Genomic DNA, 15,557 nt, shown 5'->3' on the forward strand with positions numbered 1-15,557 from the left:
AATTTCAGATGTGATGCTCTACATCCTCTCCTGCTTCCCTTCCCAGTTCTAATGCCTGTCTCTTTTCTCTGCCTGCTGTTCCTGGTTTTCCTGCTGCAGCCTTCCGAGTACAGCTGCTACCTTGGTTCGGGATCTCGGGCATCGTCCAGAGCCAGCTCTGCTCGGGCCAGTCCAGTGGTGAGCTCCTCTATTTCTCTTTGCCCCTCCACTGTTTTCATTCCTCTCTTCTTCAAGGTCTTTTTGGTACAGAGAGGTCACTGTCCCTCGTGAGGCAGTTCCTCAGGGTATTAATTTGACCTTCTGGGCAGTGCTTAAGACAGAGAAACCAGAGGAGAAATTGCAGAACTGAAGCGATTTCTATGTAACAGAAAGTACACTTTTACTTCTCATGACTGCTCTATTTGCTTTAAATGGAGAATAAAGCACATCAAGGTTATTGTGGAAAAGACAGGGTTGTTGATGGAAGTGCTGTGTCTCCTTTGGGGGAGCAGGAAACCCTAAGTCTTAGTGCAGCATTCAGGCAGTTCAGTTTCTCTCCAGTGAGCAGCATTTTGGTGCAAAGCTGCAGGGCTCTCCAGAGGTTGGGTTTGAACATCTTTGTGAGACTGTAGAGTGCCAGGCACTGCAGTCTCTAGTGTGGTGAAGTGCTAGAAGGATGAGGAGCACCCAGCACAAGCTGTGGCTGAAGAAGGCTCAAATGCTAAAGGTTTGTCCATCCCCTGCTTTTAGGAGGTTTCTGGCTTTCATTTTTTAAATAGCACGTTGTGCTTTCTCCTTGTGGCTGTTCCTCTCTGCAGCTGTGTACAGCTGTGAGTATCTTTCTGATTTATTTCCAAGCATGGGGACAGCTGCTGAGTGCAGTAGGATGTCCTGCAGAGGAAACAGGAGCTTACAGTGCAGCTTACAGTAAACTGAAATACAACAACATTCATTTGCCACAGTGAGTTTTGTAGTCTGCCATTTGAGAACTGCGTGCTCTGAAGTTTTGGTGCACAAGGGTACACTCACTTTTTTAAATTATTAAAAAAAACAGAGGGATTTTCATCATATAATGTATGGCAGCTGGTGAGCTATAAATAAATCAGTGTTTTAATTAGCCCTGAACCTGAGTCCCTGAGCTATGAGTTCTTGCAGAATATAACTTATATGAGTAATACATCTTAAATGGCTTTGCAAACTGAATTTCAATTACCCCCAAAGCAAAAATTAATCAGAATAAACAGGGATTCCATTACAATTCTGTCAGGGTAATAAGAACTGGGTACCCACACACTGCAGTGGGTTTCCAGAAGGTGTTTTCTGTATGCCAACTGAGTCATTCCTGCAAGTTGCTTACAGGAATCACAGGATGCTAGGAGGTGCAAGGGAGGTTTTTGATTTTAAATTCCCTGCTTACACTTTGGCCTCTTGGTATGCAAGTGGCTGGAGATGGTTTGCTGTGTCAGCACTAGGCTGAATCTGCTCTGCAGGGAGACAGCAGACACTCCTTAAATTATCTTTTTTTTTAGTTTAATTAATGGTTTATTACCTGGTGTGAAGAGCTTCCCTTATCTCTATCACCTTGAAGAAGAGCAGAGAGTTAATGTCATAGTGAGTCCAGCTGATCCTAAAAGTTCTTATTGCTGCACGGGGTCAATCCAGCAGCACCTTGTGATTATAACACTTTTTTCCTGTATTAACCAGACATTGCTTTTCCTGTAGCTCAGAGTGAGGGATCACTTTTACTAACAGGGTTCAAAGTGTTCTGGTAGTGTTTTCAGTCAGGTACTTGAGAGTGGAGGATGATTCCCTGCTACTTTCCAAATTAAAGCACACAACAGCTTCTCACTGCAGCTCTGAAATTATTTTCTCTGTTTTGTTTCCCCCTTCTATCACTGTTCACTGAACAGTGAGCAAAAAGCAGCAGTGGTTTTCCTGCTGTGCACAGCTTTGCTAGCTCGTGTTCTCACTTGTGTTACCATGTTGGTAATACAGTCAAAGGCAGGAAGATACTTAAACACAATGTGTGAATATTTGTCTTTGTAGTTATTTTAAGAATTCACTGTATCTGAATGAACTTTGCTGTTTATATTTCTTTAACATTTTTCATACTATCCCCACTGGTAATTATCTGCTGTCCTTGCAGTTACTGCAGATATGCAAATATGTTGTTTAATATTAAACCAACCTCACATAAAGTACAGATCTTAAGACTACTGAGAACAAACATCAGATGTTTCTGTACAGATGGGCTGAGCTCTTCAGCATGTTTTGGCAGAGCTGGGCTTTCAATATGAATTGCAGGAGTTTTGATATTTTTCTTCTCTAAATTAAGAAGCTACTAGAAAAGCAATTATTTCTAAATCTGAAACAGACTCAGGATGCAGTAGTGTTTGTCTGAAGGCTTTCTAAGGCAAGGCAGACAAAACAAGAGGAGAGGGCAGGTTTTGCTACACTGAGATGAGGATGGTTCATCCTGGCTCTCTCCCTTCTTGAGGAGGCTCAGGCAGCAGCACAAGCAGTCAGAGTTCAGCCCAAGCACACACAGAGCTGTAGAACATCCTGGGCTGGAAGAGACCCACAGGGATTATTGAATCCAACCCCTGGCCCTGCACAGACACCCCAACAATCCCACCCTGAGCATCCCTGGATTGTCCAAACCCTCCTGGAGCTCTGGCAGGGTTGGGAATGTGCCCATTCCCTGGGGAGCCAGGGCAGTGCCCAGCACCCTCTGGGGGAAGAACCTTTCCGTGATCTCCAGCCTGAGCCTGCCCTGACACAGCTCCAGCCATTCCCTAGGTCCTGTCCCTGTCACACAGAGCAGAGTTGGGAGCTCCCCCAGGGGAGGAAGATGCAGCTCACGCTGACTCTGCCCGCAGTCTCTCCTCTGCTCCAGCTGAAAAAGCCAAGTGCCCTCAGCTGCTCCTCGTGTGGCCCCTCCAGACCCTTCCCCATCCTCATGTCCCTCTTTTGGACACTCTCTAATAGCTTTGTATCATTTTTATATTGTGGCACCCCAAACTGCCCCCAGCACTGGAGATGAGGCTGCCCCAGCCCACAGCAGAGCAGGACAATCCCCTCGCTGGCCTGGCCTGGCTGTTCTGGGCCTGATCCCCCACGACAGGGATGTCCCTCCTGGCTCCAGGCACTGCTGACTCAGATCCAACTGGCCATTGACCAGGATCCCACATCCCTGCTGCTCTCCAGCCTCTCAATTCTCCAGTGTGTCCATGCATCCTGATCAATGCCCAGTTGTGAACACCTTTGATCACTGGCAGAAGCTTGTTGTGTTCTCACCAGAAATAAAATGAAGACACTGACAGACTTCATTCTGGTGGAGGCACTTACAAAGCTGTGCCTTCTCTCTATCTTCTATCTCTCTATCAGGTTTAGGGTAGGTTGTATCCCAGCCCTGCCTCTGACAGTCTGGATGTGCTTTGGGCCCCTCTGGAGTGAGGATTTGCTGCAGTGCTAACTTGCATTTCTGGGACTGATAAGTTTGTTTAGGCAGTGACGTTTGGCATAGCACTCATTCCTGAGAGAGGATTCTTCTCACAAACCCTCTGCAGACCTGACAAATTTCAGCAGTGGTTTTCCCCTGCTGACTTTGAAAGGCTTGCTGCTAATTGCTGGGGTTAAGATGGCTCTCCTTGGAGAAGCAGCAAGAGCTTTGTTACTGCCTGCCCCAGCCCAGCTGATCAGACTGGTAAGATGGGGGTTAGGAGGGATTGTACTGACTGCAGTACCTCTTTTCTTCTTTTTAATTCCAGATTTGGTAGATAGAGTCCTGTGTTAAGCTCCAGCCTAACAACTTTTCTCTGCTGTGGGCCATATTTCCATTTCAAGCTGCACTGTGCTACTTTAAGGACAGGAAATGATCTTAATTTGATTTGTCACCAAAAAAAACCAAACCCTTGCTTTCATGAGGAAGTTGAGCTAAGTGCAAGATCTGGAGCTGAGCAGTGACAGCCACGTACTGAACACTGAAGTTCTGGTACCTGAGCATGTGGCACAGACAGGAGAGTCCCAGGCTTCCCTTCCCTGGTCTTGTTCAGGAACCTGGAAGCTGAAAACTCTGCCTCAGTCCTGGTCTTTCACTGATTTTAAGATCCCTGTACTTGCAGTAGGTATTTGGTTGGTTGGATGCTCTGTGGTCGTGCTGCAGGGACTCATTTGGACACTCCACTGGTGGCAGAGCTTCACCCTAAAAGAGTTAACCCTTTTAATCTAGGGAAAACAGGCACTTTGTCCATATAAAGGCTTGTGGAGTGATTTTGCTTGCTTATAGTTATGTTTCCAGCTGTGGTGAGCTCTGATAATTGCTGACATTTTTGTAATGTGGCTCTGGATTTATTCTGAAATTGCTGTCAGAAGAGGCTGAACTCTGATCCCACTGCACTTATTCTGCAGAGAGCAGCCAAAACAAAGATGTGTGTGCTGGAGTTCCTCAGAAAATTACTTCCTTTCCCTGCTTTATTATGCACTAAAGTACAAATTGCCCCAGTTGTTGGTGAAGAGGAAGATAATTTGTGATTAGAGACTGACCCATACCCTTGTGCAAATGAAAAATGGTAGTGTTGTGTAAATTAAAGGTGCCATTAGGTGAATCCCTCTTTAAATCTCTTTTTCTGCAAGTGTTCTGTCGGTCCTTTATGTTTGTGTGTGGAAAAGCCCAAAGCCAGGATATTTTTATGAAGGGCTGTGCTGAGTACTTGTGAAGGTGGAGAAGCTCTTTTCAGCCTATTTAATAATTGCAGTGTTCTTGATTGAATGCTAATACAGCAGCTAAGTGTTTTGGGCAAGAATTCTGTACAACTTCGAATAAAGATTAACATTTCTCTCCTGATCTTCCTCTGTTTCATTTATTGCTGAATCAACTGCCAGAGGGCTTGGAGGGAAAAGCTGGAAACCTGGAGGTCCCTCTGGTGGCTGATTCCTTTAGGAAAAATTTATCTTTTTAAAGGATACTGTGAATACATTATTCTGAACATGAGCACGATGAAAGCTGTATAAAATATTAATCTAAAATAAGTTTCTCTCTTTCTACAAGACAGATTTTGGTGTATCACTGCTGTGTAACCATAAAATTAAATGCTTCTTGTTTCAGACTGGCTTTTTGCTTAGAAAAGTGTCGTGTAGCAGGAAGCATCTGTGTAATGTAAGGATGTTATTTTGGTATGAGGAACTGGCTTTTCTCAAAATTAATTGAGTTTTTAAGTGTTAATATTTAAATAAATTGCTAGGGATAGTTACTGGTTTTGAGGAGAAACTGCTCTGAGTATGGCATTCATGGCATCAAGTGGATGTGTGCAAGGGCATCACCAGGGAAGATGAAATCTGGTTTGTTTTCTTAACCAGCTCAATTTAGGTGTTACTTAATAGCTTTCATTATTAGAGATTATGTCCCATCAGAGTTATTATTTAAGACAGTTTTGCAATAAAGGTGTAGCAGGCTTCACAGGTGGGGTTATGAGTGCTCTGAGTAGAAACACTCACTGTAATCACATCTCTCACCACATTGTCTTCAGCATTCCCCTTTGTAAAGGGAAGCTTTTATTTGACTCTTGTGATGCATCATTAAAACAATATCAATATTTGCTCCCTTCTTTATTTTACTCAAAACTGAGATTGCACTTTGTTCCAGAAAATAGAGGCCATTGTGCAAATAGCTGAAGGAAAACAAATATTTTGAGTTGTGCCCTGTCAAGTAGATTTTGCAAAGGCTCTACACAGATTTCCAGACATAGATGTGTGTGGACACACAAATCTTTTGTCACATGCCATTATTGACACTGCCACAGCTGTCTTGATAAACAACAACACAGTGTTTGGCCGGGCTAGGAGGCTGCCAAATCCAGCACTTGGAGCTGTCTGGCATGAAAGTAAAAAGCTGTTTGCACAGTTCAGTCCATCTTGTTTGTTTGGTCTGAGCTAAATTGTCTGCCTTCATTAATGACTCTCTCTTATTGCCTCCAAATTCAGAGATTTGAGGGGGTTTTCCCTAAATATTTTATGTATTCAGTGTTTTTGCATGTTTAGATCTAGTGTTTTAACTCTGGCTTATTTTACTTTGAAACCTCAGGCTTAAGTTTTCTTAAGGCTAATTCATAAAGAATTTCAGGTGTGAGGAGTCAGTGTAAAAAGCTGATTTGTAAGTGGTACCTCACAGTTCTGAGATTTTTTTTTAATAGGGTAACATAGGTAACATGAAGAATAATGAGTGAGATAATCCCCATATTGTTCTATATAACACAAGAAAAAAACTCCAAACAACTGTGCCAAATGTGTACTGATTAGAAAGAGATACAGGTTTTGAGTGTGTTTTTCAATGAAAATTATCAACTTAACCTCAATTATGCCTTCCCCTGAATCAGGTCTATCCTGATTGTTTTCCCAGTAGTTTCAAAAACACTATTCCCTTTTGCAATCAGGCTCTTCTTGGTCTGCGGAAGACAATTTTCTAGGAGTCTTTTGGGAAACCATCTTGACTGTGCTGAGTGTTCCAGGAAGAATTCAGGTTTTGTTGCACTCTCCTGAGTTTTTAATTTCATTCAATCCTTTTTATACTTAATTCCATTTTAGATGGAGATCTTCTGTAACTTTTAAACCCTTCAGCTGTCTGCATCCATGGTCATTTTCTGTCCTCCTAAATGCTGCTTTCTCACTGTTTGGATTCTTCTAAACTAGTTTTAGTACAGGATCTCTTTTGTAAATTAGTAAATTGCAGTGAAGTACTGAAGCCCTAAAAGAGCAATTCATTTAGACTTTGGACTGATATTTGACTTGAGGGTCAGTTTTGTAGTCTGGGATCTTTGCTTGAAGTTGCAGTCCCCATTTGTCTTGAGAGGGGAATATTAACCCCAGGTTTGAAGCTTTAGATTTCAAGTCTAACTTGCTACCTTGCTTTTTGGGATGGGGAGGATGTGGTGGCATTTCTGGTATATTGCTGCTTTCTCTAACCCTTTATTGATTCTATTAATGATTCCTTCTCAATCTCTTTTTTACAGATTGAGGAAAGGCCAGAAAAGGACTTTGAGAAGGTAAGAAGGATCTTACCAAGTATTCTGACAACAGTGCATCAAAGTTCATTCTTTTTGGTGGGGAGAGCTTGCCATGAGTGTACAGAAATCTCCTATAAAATCCATTGTGAAGCAAAAATTTGAATTTCTGGAGCCTTCTGCTGCAGCATTTTTGAAGATGAACTTTTCAGCCCCTGCTTACTCCATGTTAAGTAGCTGACCTTCAACATCAGTTGGCTGAAGCTGCTTTAGGCTAAGCCACACAAAGTGTGTGTGTTTATTAGATCTTAGTTATAAAACCTAAGTTATTTATGTAAAAATAAATAAATCATCATAATAAAAGAGGAGGTTGTTACATTAACCCTGAGTACAGTGGAACAGTTCATGTGGCAACTGCTGCAGAGTAAATAAATATCCATAAAGGAGAGGAGCTTCCAAAGCTTCCACAGAATGTATTATTACAAATTTTGAAAATGGCAGGCTGATACTAGCCCCCTAAAGACTTTTCTCCAATCAAGAATTAGTAGTTAGAAGCTAAATTATGCAAACTTCTATTGCAGTACTATTTAAATACTTCTCATTTGCCTTTTCTATTAGTTTCCCTTGTTAGGTTTTGATTTCTTGCTTCTTAGTTTAATTTTAATCAAAAGTGCATAATTTAGAACTGCAAGGATTGGTGTGATGTATGTATTAAAAAAAAAAATAAGAAAAAGGGGAAGCCACAATGCCATAATTTATCTGGAGAAGAAAGTTCTCAGCAGTTTGTCTGTGTGTGATTGCAGGGAGCACGAACTGTCTCGAGTTTGTCAGCAGCTACCTTGGCTTCTCTGGGCGGGACTTCCTCACGGAGGGGCAGTGGGGACACCTCCATCTCAGCTGACACAGAGGCCTCCATCAGGGAAATCAAGGTGAGGAGTGCTTAAACACACAATAAATTATGGAGTGGTCTTTCCCAGGAAGGAGCTGGCAGTTGTGGCAGTGGTTTGGGTGCTGTGCAGGAGAAGCTGTGCTGGAGATGTCTCTCAGATGGGACTGGTTGTGAAAGGCACCTCCCATGCTGGAACAGGGAATGCCAGGGGGATGGGGATAACACACTGCACTCCTGGAGAGCAGGGGAGAGAGCCTGGGACAGAAGGGATCATCAGTGGAAGGGACAGAGGAAGGCTGGGATTGTCAGGCCTTTGAACCTGGGTCTCGTCCTTAACGATGAAGATTCTGTTTCTCCAGCCAAGAAAAGCAGAATTAGCACAGACTCCTCACTAAGAAATCTGGCAAGGCCTCAGCTTAGGGTCAGAGCCCTGTGCCTGTGTTGGAAGGAGCACTTTGAGCACTGCCTGTCCCTCCCAGCTGCATTCTGCCCATCAGTGTCCCTGGCATCACTGACCTTTCTTGCCGTCTCCCTCAGGACATCTATGAGTTAAAGGACCAGATTCAGGATGTAGAAGGCAAATACATGCAGGGGCTGAAAGAACTGAAGGTACTGGTGTGTGAGCATTAACCCTGGCCCCAGTGTGAGCCCCAGAGCTGCCCTTGCATGTTGTTCTCCTACAGAGGCTGGGGGCTGTGCAGTGTCCCATGGACTGTTCTCACTGCGTGGGTTGTGGTGAGAAATGTTTCCAAGTGTTCACTGAGAGGCTGCTGGTTGCTACTGCACATTGTCTTTGCTGGTTTGAGAGAGATCATTGTTGTGCTGGCAAATTAAAATTATTTGGGGTTTTTTTAATATCCTTTCCTAATCCAGCAAACCTTCTAGTTCTGGGAGATGAAGCAGAACTCATCTCCTACAGTGCTAAAAACAAATATGAGATTAGAACTTTTTATGTTTTTATTTTTATAAGGCCATGTGAGGTGTCATTTTGGTTTCATCTTTAGATGACAGAAGACACCCTTAAACAATTCTTGCAACAAAACTCCATGTATCAAAGCCTGTTACATGGAGAGGGAAGAGCTCTGAAGCTCTTATTACTTCCCTGAAGCCATAAATACATTTTGGTGCAACAACCAACCTGTACATCCATGCACCACCCACTCCTAAGTGAGCAGTAACATGAGCTGTGGCTTTTTGGAAAAGGCAAATAGATAAATTCAACATTTGCCACCATTAATTGCTGATTGTGTCATCAGCTCAGCGCTGACAGATGAAGGTGTTGCCGTCTTAAGTGAGTTTTCAATGGAAACAGAATAGTTAGGCCTTTTTTTGGTAAAATGTTGGGATTTTTCCTGGTCACTGAGTAGCAGATAGAGTAAAATAATCACAATGCATAACATTTTTTCAATCCATGTCCTTTAGACTGCTTTTTGGGGTGATTGGGACCTAAGCTGCACTGTTTGATACTAAGAAAACAAAATGTGGCATGCTGAAGGAGTGGAGCAGAACTTCCTTAACTTCTTCCTTGCATATACTTCCTTTCCAGCTCCCTTCTGAGCTTTCCAAATCCTGGTGGCTTTCCTGTGCTTCCAGGTATTTTTCATCTGGAGCTGGAAAGTGCCCCAAAACATAGTTAAGCATTTGGAACTGGACAAATTTGGGTCCTAAAAGACCAATTATCTCATTTGCTAATAGAAATGTTAATTAAACTGATTTAGACTTTGCTGCTATCATCCTTAGTTCTCTTAACAGCTGAAAAAGGAAGTATATGAAACTCACCCTTATTTCAGTTGAAAAAATTAAAATTACACTAGTTCCAAGAGAAATTGTTTGATCTGTAAACTAAAATATTGACGTGTGTGTCCTCCTTGTTTGCACATTTACACTGCATTGTTTATATAACTCTTTTATTTCTTTATTAAAATCAAGTAGTGTGAAGTTTGTCTGCATAAATGAAAAATTATGCTAATCTTTATTTTGCCATCATTTGTTGTTATAAATATCTCAGTATCTTATATTCAGGTCAAGCTGACAGAAGGGGTTTTCAAGATACTATGAACTTTATCTCTGAGAGTAAATTTGTGAAGAAGGAATGTGATATGGGAAACCTAATGGGAGATCACACATCAGGTCACAAAAGCTGCAGCTTTCTCTTTCACAGTGAATTCTAATTCCTGAGTCAGTATTTAAGGGTTCCCACACTGCAGGGATCTCAGAAATTAGTGTGAAACTGTCAAACTGCCTTAATTTCAGGCCTCAGATCATCCAAAGTGATCTTAAATCGAGGCCAGTTTACCTTTAAAAAAAAAAATCCCAACTTGTCATCTTCAGCAGCTGCTTTGAGCTGCCAATGTGCAGGGACAGGGGGAGGAGGGAGAGGGAAGAAAACTGGGAAGGCAGAAGCTGAAGCAGCAGAAGGCAGGAAGCATTTTATCCGTGCTGAAGTAAGGCTGATTGCTTGGAAGCACAAGCCTGGTGGGGACAGAGGAAGTTTTCCTCACTTGGGACAGCTGGGAAACCTCCAGCACAGGATTCCTGCTGCTTTCCATAGGCAACCTGAGTGAGCTTGTGTTTTGGTGCTTTATTTCCTTCCTGAAGGTCTTGGTTGGCAAAGTGTTCTCCTTTATTTCTGACTCTGACTGGGGTTTTTATTCTCTGCAGGACTCTCTAGCTGAAGTTGAGGAGAAATACAAGAAGGCTATGGTGTCAAATGCTCAGCTGGACAATGAGAAAACCAATTTCATGTACCAAGTGGACACCCTGAAGGATGCGCTCCTAGAGTTAGAAGAACAGCTGGCAGAATCCAGGAGGCAATATGAAGAGAAAAGTAAAGTATGTAAATGGCTCTGGCATGGGAAATAACAGGGAGATATCTGGAGGGGGGTAGAGATCTTTGGGAGGAGGCAGCTGAATTATGACTCAAGATTTTGAACAAGTTACTGGTTTAATTAGTATTAAGTGCAATACCAATTTGTTGTGTACTTGTGATCATACAAATGAGAATTTTCCCTAAGCCATCTCTGAAGAAGGGAGGAAATGTTCTAGCTGGTAAAGACTGTATTGATATTATCACATCTCCTTTTATATTCCATCTCTAAAGTAAATTCATAGGGTTTGTCCATAGGGACTTCTGGAGCAGTTTTACACACAAAGGTGTCTCCAGGCACCCTGTGGGAGAGCTGAGCAGTTCAGACAGTTCAGGCAGCTCCATGGTTAAATGTTGAATTAAGTTTTACATTAATTTAAGCAGCTGACAGAGATTTGGTGTTAAATAATAAAACTGGGGCTTGTTTTCAGAACTGCCTTCTTGTAGCTTGGGGCATTTGACTTCACCCCACTTCAAAACACAGTTCCTGACAGATACAGCGTGGTTTTCTCTTTTTATTTAAAAGCCCAGCTACCTTTCAGTAAATGGCCATGTGGGAAGAGTGGGTTAAATTCTCATCCATTCATCTGTGCAGTCTGAAGGACTGGAGTGTAAAAGCTCTTCAGCCTGCTGCTGAAATGGGCTAAATGTGAAATGGGCTAAATGATGTCTGTCACTTCTGTATTTGGTGCAATAATAGCATCTTGGAAAAAGGACAAACTCAATAAAAACTGCACTCTTGTGGGATTGTGGTTAGAGGGATAGTCAAGAATTACATTGCAGTAAGCATTTTCTTTGTGTTTGGGCTTATTTTTCTCTTTTTGATGGGATGCTATTTTTGATTAATAATAATAATCTTGTGAATATTTCATTATTCACAGGAATTTGAGAGGGAGAAGCACGCTCATAGCATATTGCAGTTTCAGTTCATGGAAATCAAAGAGGCTTTGAAGCAGAGAGAAGAAATGCTTGCAGTAAGTAACTTTTTTTTTTTTTTTTTTTTTTTTAATGGCTTCTTTGATTGGTACATTCCCAAGTAGCAGTAGAGTGGAGAATGTGAGGCATGGAGAATTTTATTCCCTATTCAAGTTTCTCACCAGAAGAAATGTTAGTGTTTCAGGCCAGACAGGTTCAGAGCTGACTAATGCAAATAGTACTTTCCTAAGTATTATCTTATTCTTCCTAAGTGTTGCATTTTGGACAGCTCTTTGTGGAGATGCAGAGGAGGATAACAGAACTGTGTGACTTGTTCTAAGTCATGTTGTGGATAATAAGATTGTCTTCAGGAGCACAGATTCAGCTGGGATGTCAGAAACTGTGCATTGTGGATACTCATTTACTTTGGCACCTGTTTTTTTTCATTCTTTGGCATCACTTCAATCTTGGCCTTCCTTGTTAACCTGTTACCTGCTTTCTGTCTTCTTGTTTTGCTCCTGCCCCTCAGGAAATCCAACAGCTGCAACAGAAACAGCAGAGCTATGTCAGGGAAATTTCCGACCTTCAGGAGACAATAGAGTGGAAAGACAAAAAAATAGGGGTAGGACTTGTCAGCTCCTGCCATGTGCTCAGAGTGACACTGTCATTGTCCACCTGATCCTGCTTTTGTAAAACCCCATGGATAAAACCCTCCCTCGTGCCTTTGCTTGGTGTAGCTGTCCTATGATGTTGCCAGTGAAGTAGCAAGTAGCAAGTGTTGTCTTTGGCCAGTACCTTAAAATCCAAGGAAAACCTAACAGCTGGTGTGCTTTCAAACCAAGGGTAATTGATTTGCTGTGCTGCACCATTTGCATTTGCCATATGGGGAAAGGAAGTGCTATTTATAATGCAATTCCATCAGCACTGAGTTTCTGCTTATTCAGATTTCATCTGCAGACTGAGCAGAAACTGGAGTGGGATAGAGAGGTAATGGAGCTATTTATAAGCTGTTGGGATGGAAGCCTCCCTTGCTTCTCATCCCTTTCCACCACCTCTTATCAAAGCCACATGGAAACCCACTCTGGTTTTCTTTTCCAGCTGAACACTGAAGAAAGGCCTCCTGAATAGAGTAGAAGAAAGAAATCTGGCAGTTTGCCCATGTTTGTGATGTCCAATAATTTGGAGCGGCCTGAAACTGAAAATTGTCTCATTTTTTTGAATTGTTCCATTTGTACTTATATAGAAATACTGGGAGGGGGGAGTTTAGTAGCAAAATATGCATTTGCACATGGTGCATCCCAGACTAAGGATGACTTAATGTCAGCTTTCAAATTAATTAAAATGTAAACTAAAAACTCTCCTGAAATCCAGTGGTCCTACTTCCAGGTCCTTCCATTAACACGTGGGAATGGCATGATGTCTTCAGTGGGCATGCCAAAGCAATCTGGGTATGGATTAGCTTCTCTAGGAGATAAGAATAAAAAATGGACCCTCATTTGAAGGACCCTCAATGAAGAATTGGGCTCTCAATGCCTTTGGCAGGAATTCTTGGTTACTGAAGAAGCTGTGCCTTTCTTGGATTTGAAGTTTCTCTCTCTGTATGCAAACTCAGTCCTTTAATCTGTAAACTTGACCCTTTTCATCTGTGCCTTTTCCATCCCCTGAATATCTTAAACCTGCTCTTTCTTGTCTACATTTGCTTTTCACTGCCTTTACTTGTCTCCCTTCCTTTCTTCACATCTCCTGGCCCTCTGTCTGTGTTGGGAACTCAGGCACTAGAGAGGCAGAAAGATTTCTTTGATTCCATAAGGAGTGAGCGGGATGACCTTAGAGACGAAGTGGTTGTGCTGAAGGAGCAACTGAAGGTATGCAAGAGGAATAAAAGAAATTTATATTCATCTGCTGACCCTTTTCCCCCCTGTATGTTTAGGCAGCAATTTATGTCTAGCTCAGTAGCAATAACTCAATTTTCATGTTGCCTATAAATTGCCATTTCAGGGATTTTCTAAATAAAGTTCTTTTGCTTGTATTGATTGTGAGTTCTTAGTGTAGGCTGGAGTATAAAGAAGTTGTTTTTGTAGGAGGCGCTTCTCTGAGGAACATCTTATGCAGCAGATTTATGTTTAAGAAAAAAAAAGAGCTGGGATCACATGTTTTCTGTCAGAATGGCTGAACTGAAAACTGCAATATCTGTTCTCCTTCCTGACTCCCAGCCATATTTAATGGAATGATTGAAGCAATTGTTTATTCAGAGTATCTCGGACAAGAGCACTTGACAGTCCTTCCCTTTCTGAGCAGCAGGCTCTAAAGCATTGCCTTTGCTTCCCACAGAAACATGGAATAATCCCAGACTCTGACATAGCCACCAACGGGGAGACATCAGACATTCTGGATAACGAAGGACACTCAGATTCTTCCCGAACTGTTCCAGGCAGCACTCAGGCGTTAAAGACAGGAGGGGAGGGGATGCTAGGTAAGTGCTGTGTGTCCTCTCAGCCCCTCCTGCCTGTCTGTCCTTCATTCATCCACCTTTGCTTGGATCAGGCAGTCGTTAGTGGGACAATTAACACCACGCAGCATGCTCCTTCCAATCACTCCTGTGCATTCCCTGCTTCCTGTCGATTGTCACTCCCAGTGTGTCTGCAGGGCAGACTTCACTTCTCCTGCAAGGTGATAAAGGATGGGAATACAAATAGGACATTGCAGATAAGTAGCAGTCGTTCACATCACCATTTAAACCCTGAGTTGGAAAATTGTCCCAGGATAATCCTACTGCTGCTCACTATTTTTCAGCATGTACCTTAAATAATCAGGAAAAACAAAAAGCATTTTAGTTTTCTATTAAGAGTTTGTATGTTGGTTCACTGATATTTCTGAGAACTATGTCTGCTTGAACAACAGCGCTGGGCTCTGCCAAAGCACACCAAAGGATAAACTCTTTGTTCCTGTGCTATTGAACACGTTAAATTAACACTTCTGTGTTTTTACTTGTTACATTGACACTAAAATTCAAAGGATATAATTGACATGGACAGCCTTAGGAAAGAGAAATCTGGTTGGCAAAACTTCTTTGCTTTTGTGTGGTGAATGGCCATTAGAGAACTATTGTACTAGTGTAAGGAAAGAAAGTGATATTTTTGGTTTGTTGTGTTGGTTTTTTTTGTTCTAAATGAACATACCAATAAATAGCTCCAGGCAGCCAACTGTTGCAAGTGCAGGTTCTCCTGCTTTGAGCTTTTGGCTGCTTTTTCTACACTCACTTTCTGTGTGAAAACAATGTGGAACACCAAAAACCAAGGTAAGGGTATATTTTTAAATGTAACATGTTTTCTACATCTCCTAATCCTGGCTTTTTTTTCAGAATAGGTACAGCATAGACCCAAAAACTACCAACAAACACTATTGTTTTAATATCTGTTGCTTTTAAATACAAATTGAAGGAAAACTGTTGCAACAAAAATAACTTTCAAAGAACCAGAGAAGTCCCCACTCCTTTGGGTGGCTGAAATAAGGGGCACAGATTACCTGAGCTTTGATCTGTGTTGGGAGGTCTGAACAGCCAAACCATTTGCTTGCCAATCAGATTTTACATTCAGTGATGCCTGTCTGAGATTTTAAAAGCAAATTATTATTGAATAATCCTTTGTGATTCCGTTGTAACAGCATCAGACTCCTGCATGGATAGAGGGGGCTCAGGGTTAAGGGTGTAGAGAAAATTGCTGAGGAGAAACAGTCCTTAGAGGTCCATCTGCAAGTATTGCTGTTAAATTGCACTGCTTCAACCAGCTGTTCTCCTCTACGAAAGCTGTCATTCCCACAGCCAAGAGCATAAATCTTCTCCTTTCCAAAAACACCAGCCAGCACCAGAGACTTCTTGCTTTGAGAGGGTGGTGGTGATTTTACTGATCAA

At 42.1% G+C, this 15,557-nt stretch overlaps 1 protein-coding gene across 13 annotated transcripts in view; it reads left to right on the top strand.

Moving 5' to 3' along the window:
- LRRFIP1 (LRR binding FLII interacting protein 1) overlaps positions 1–15,557 on the top strand; it is a 100,315-nt gene that overhangs the window by 70,860 nt on the left and 13,898 nt on the right. For 8 of the 13 annotated variants that reach the window (XM_083865217.1, XM_083865213.1, XM_083865209.1 and 5 more), the window contains 8 exons: positions 100–177; positions 6,987–7,019; positions 7,781–7,906; positions 10,528–10,698; positions 11,614–11,706; positions 12,177–12,269; positions 13,420–13,512; positions 13,979–14,120. In XM_083865217.1, the coding sequence (XP_083721343.1) occupies positions 100–177; positions 6,987–7,019; positions 7,781–7,906; positions 10,528–10,698; positions 11,614–11,706; positions 12,177–12,269; positions 13,420–13,512; positions 13,979–14,120 (829 nt within the window). Of the gene's footprint in view, positions 1–99; positions 178–3,561; positions 3,686–6,986; positions 7,020–7,780; positions 7,907–10,527; positions 10,699–11,613; positions 11,707–12,176; positions 12,270–13,419; positions 13,513–13,978; positions 14,121–15,557 lie in introns of those variants that run through there. The other 5 variants (XM_083865221.1, XM_083865210.1, XM_083865211.1 and 2 more) reach the window with 3 other exon arrangements.

Source organism: Zosterops lateralis (assembly GCF_965231275.1).
Source record: "Zosterops lateralis genome assembly, chromosome: 7".
Lineage (NCBI taxonomy): Eukaryota > Metazoa > Chordata > Aves > Passeriformes > Zosteropidae > Zosterops > Zosterops lateralis.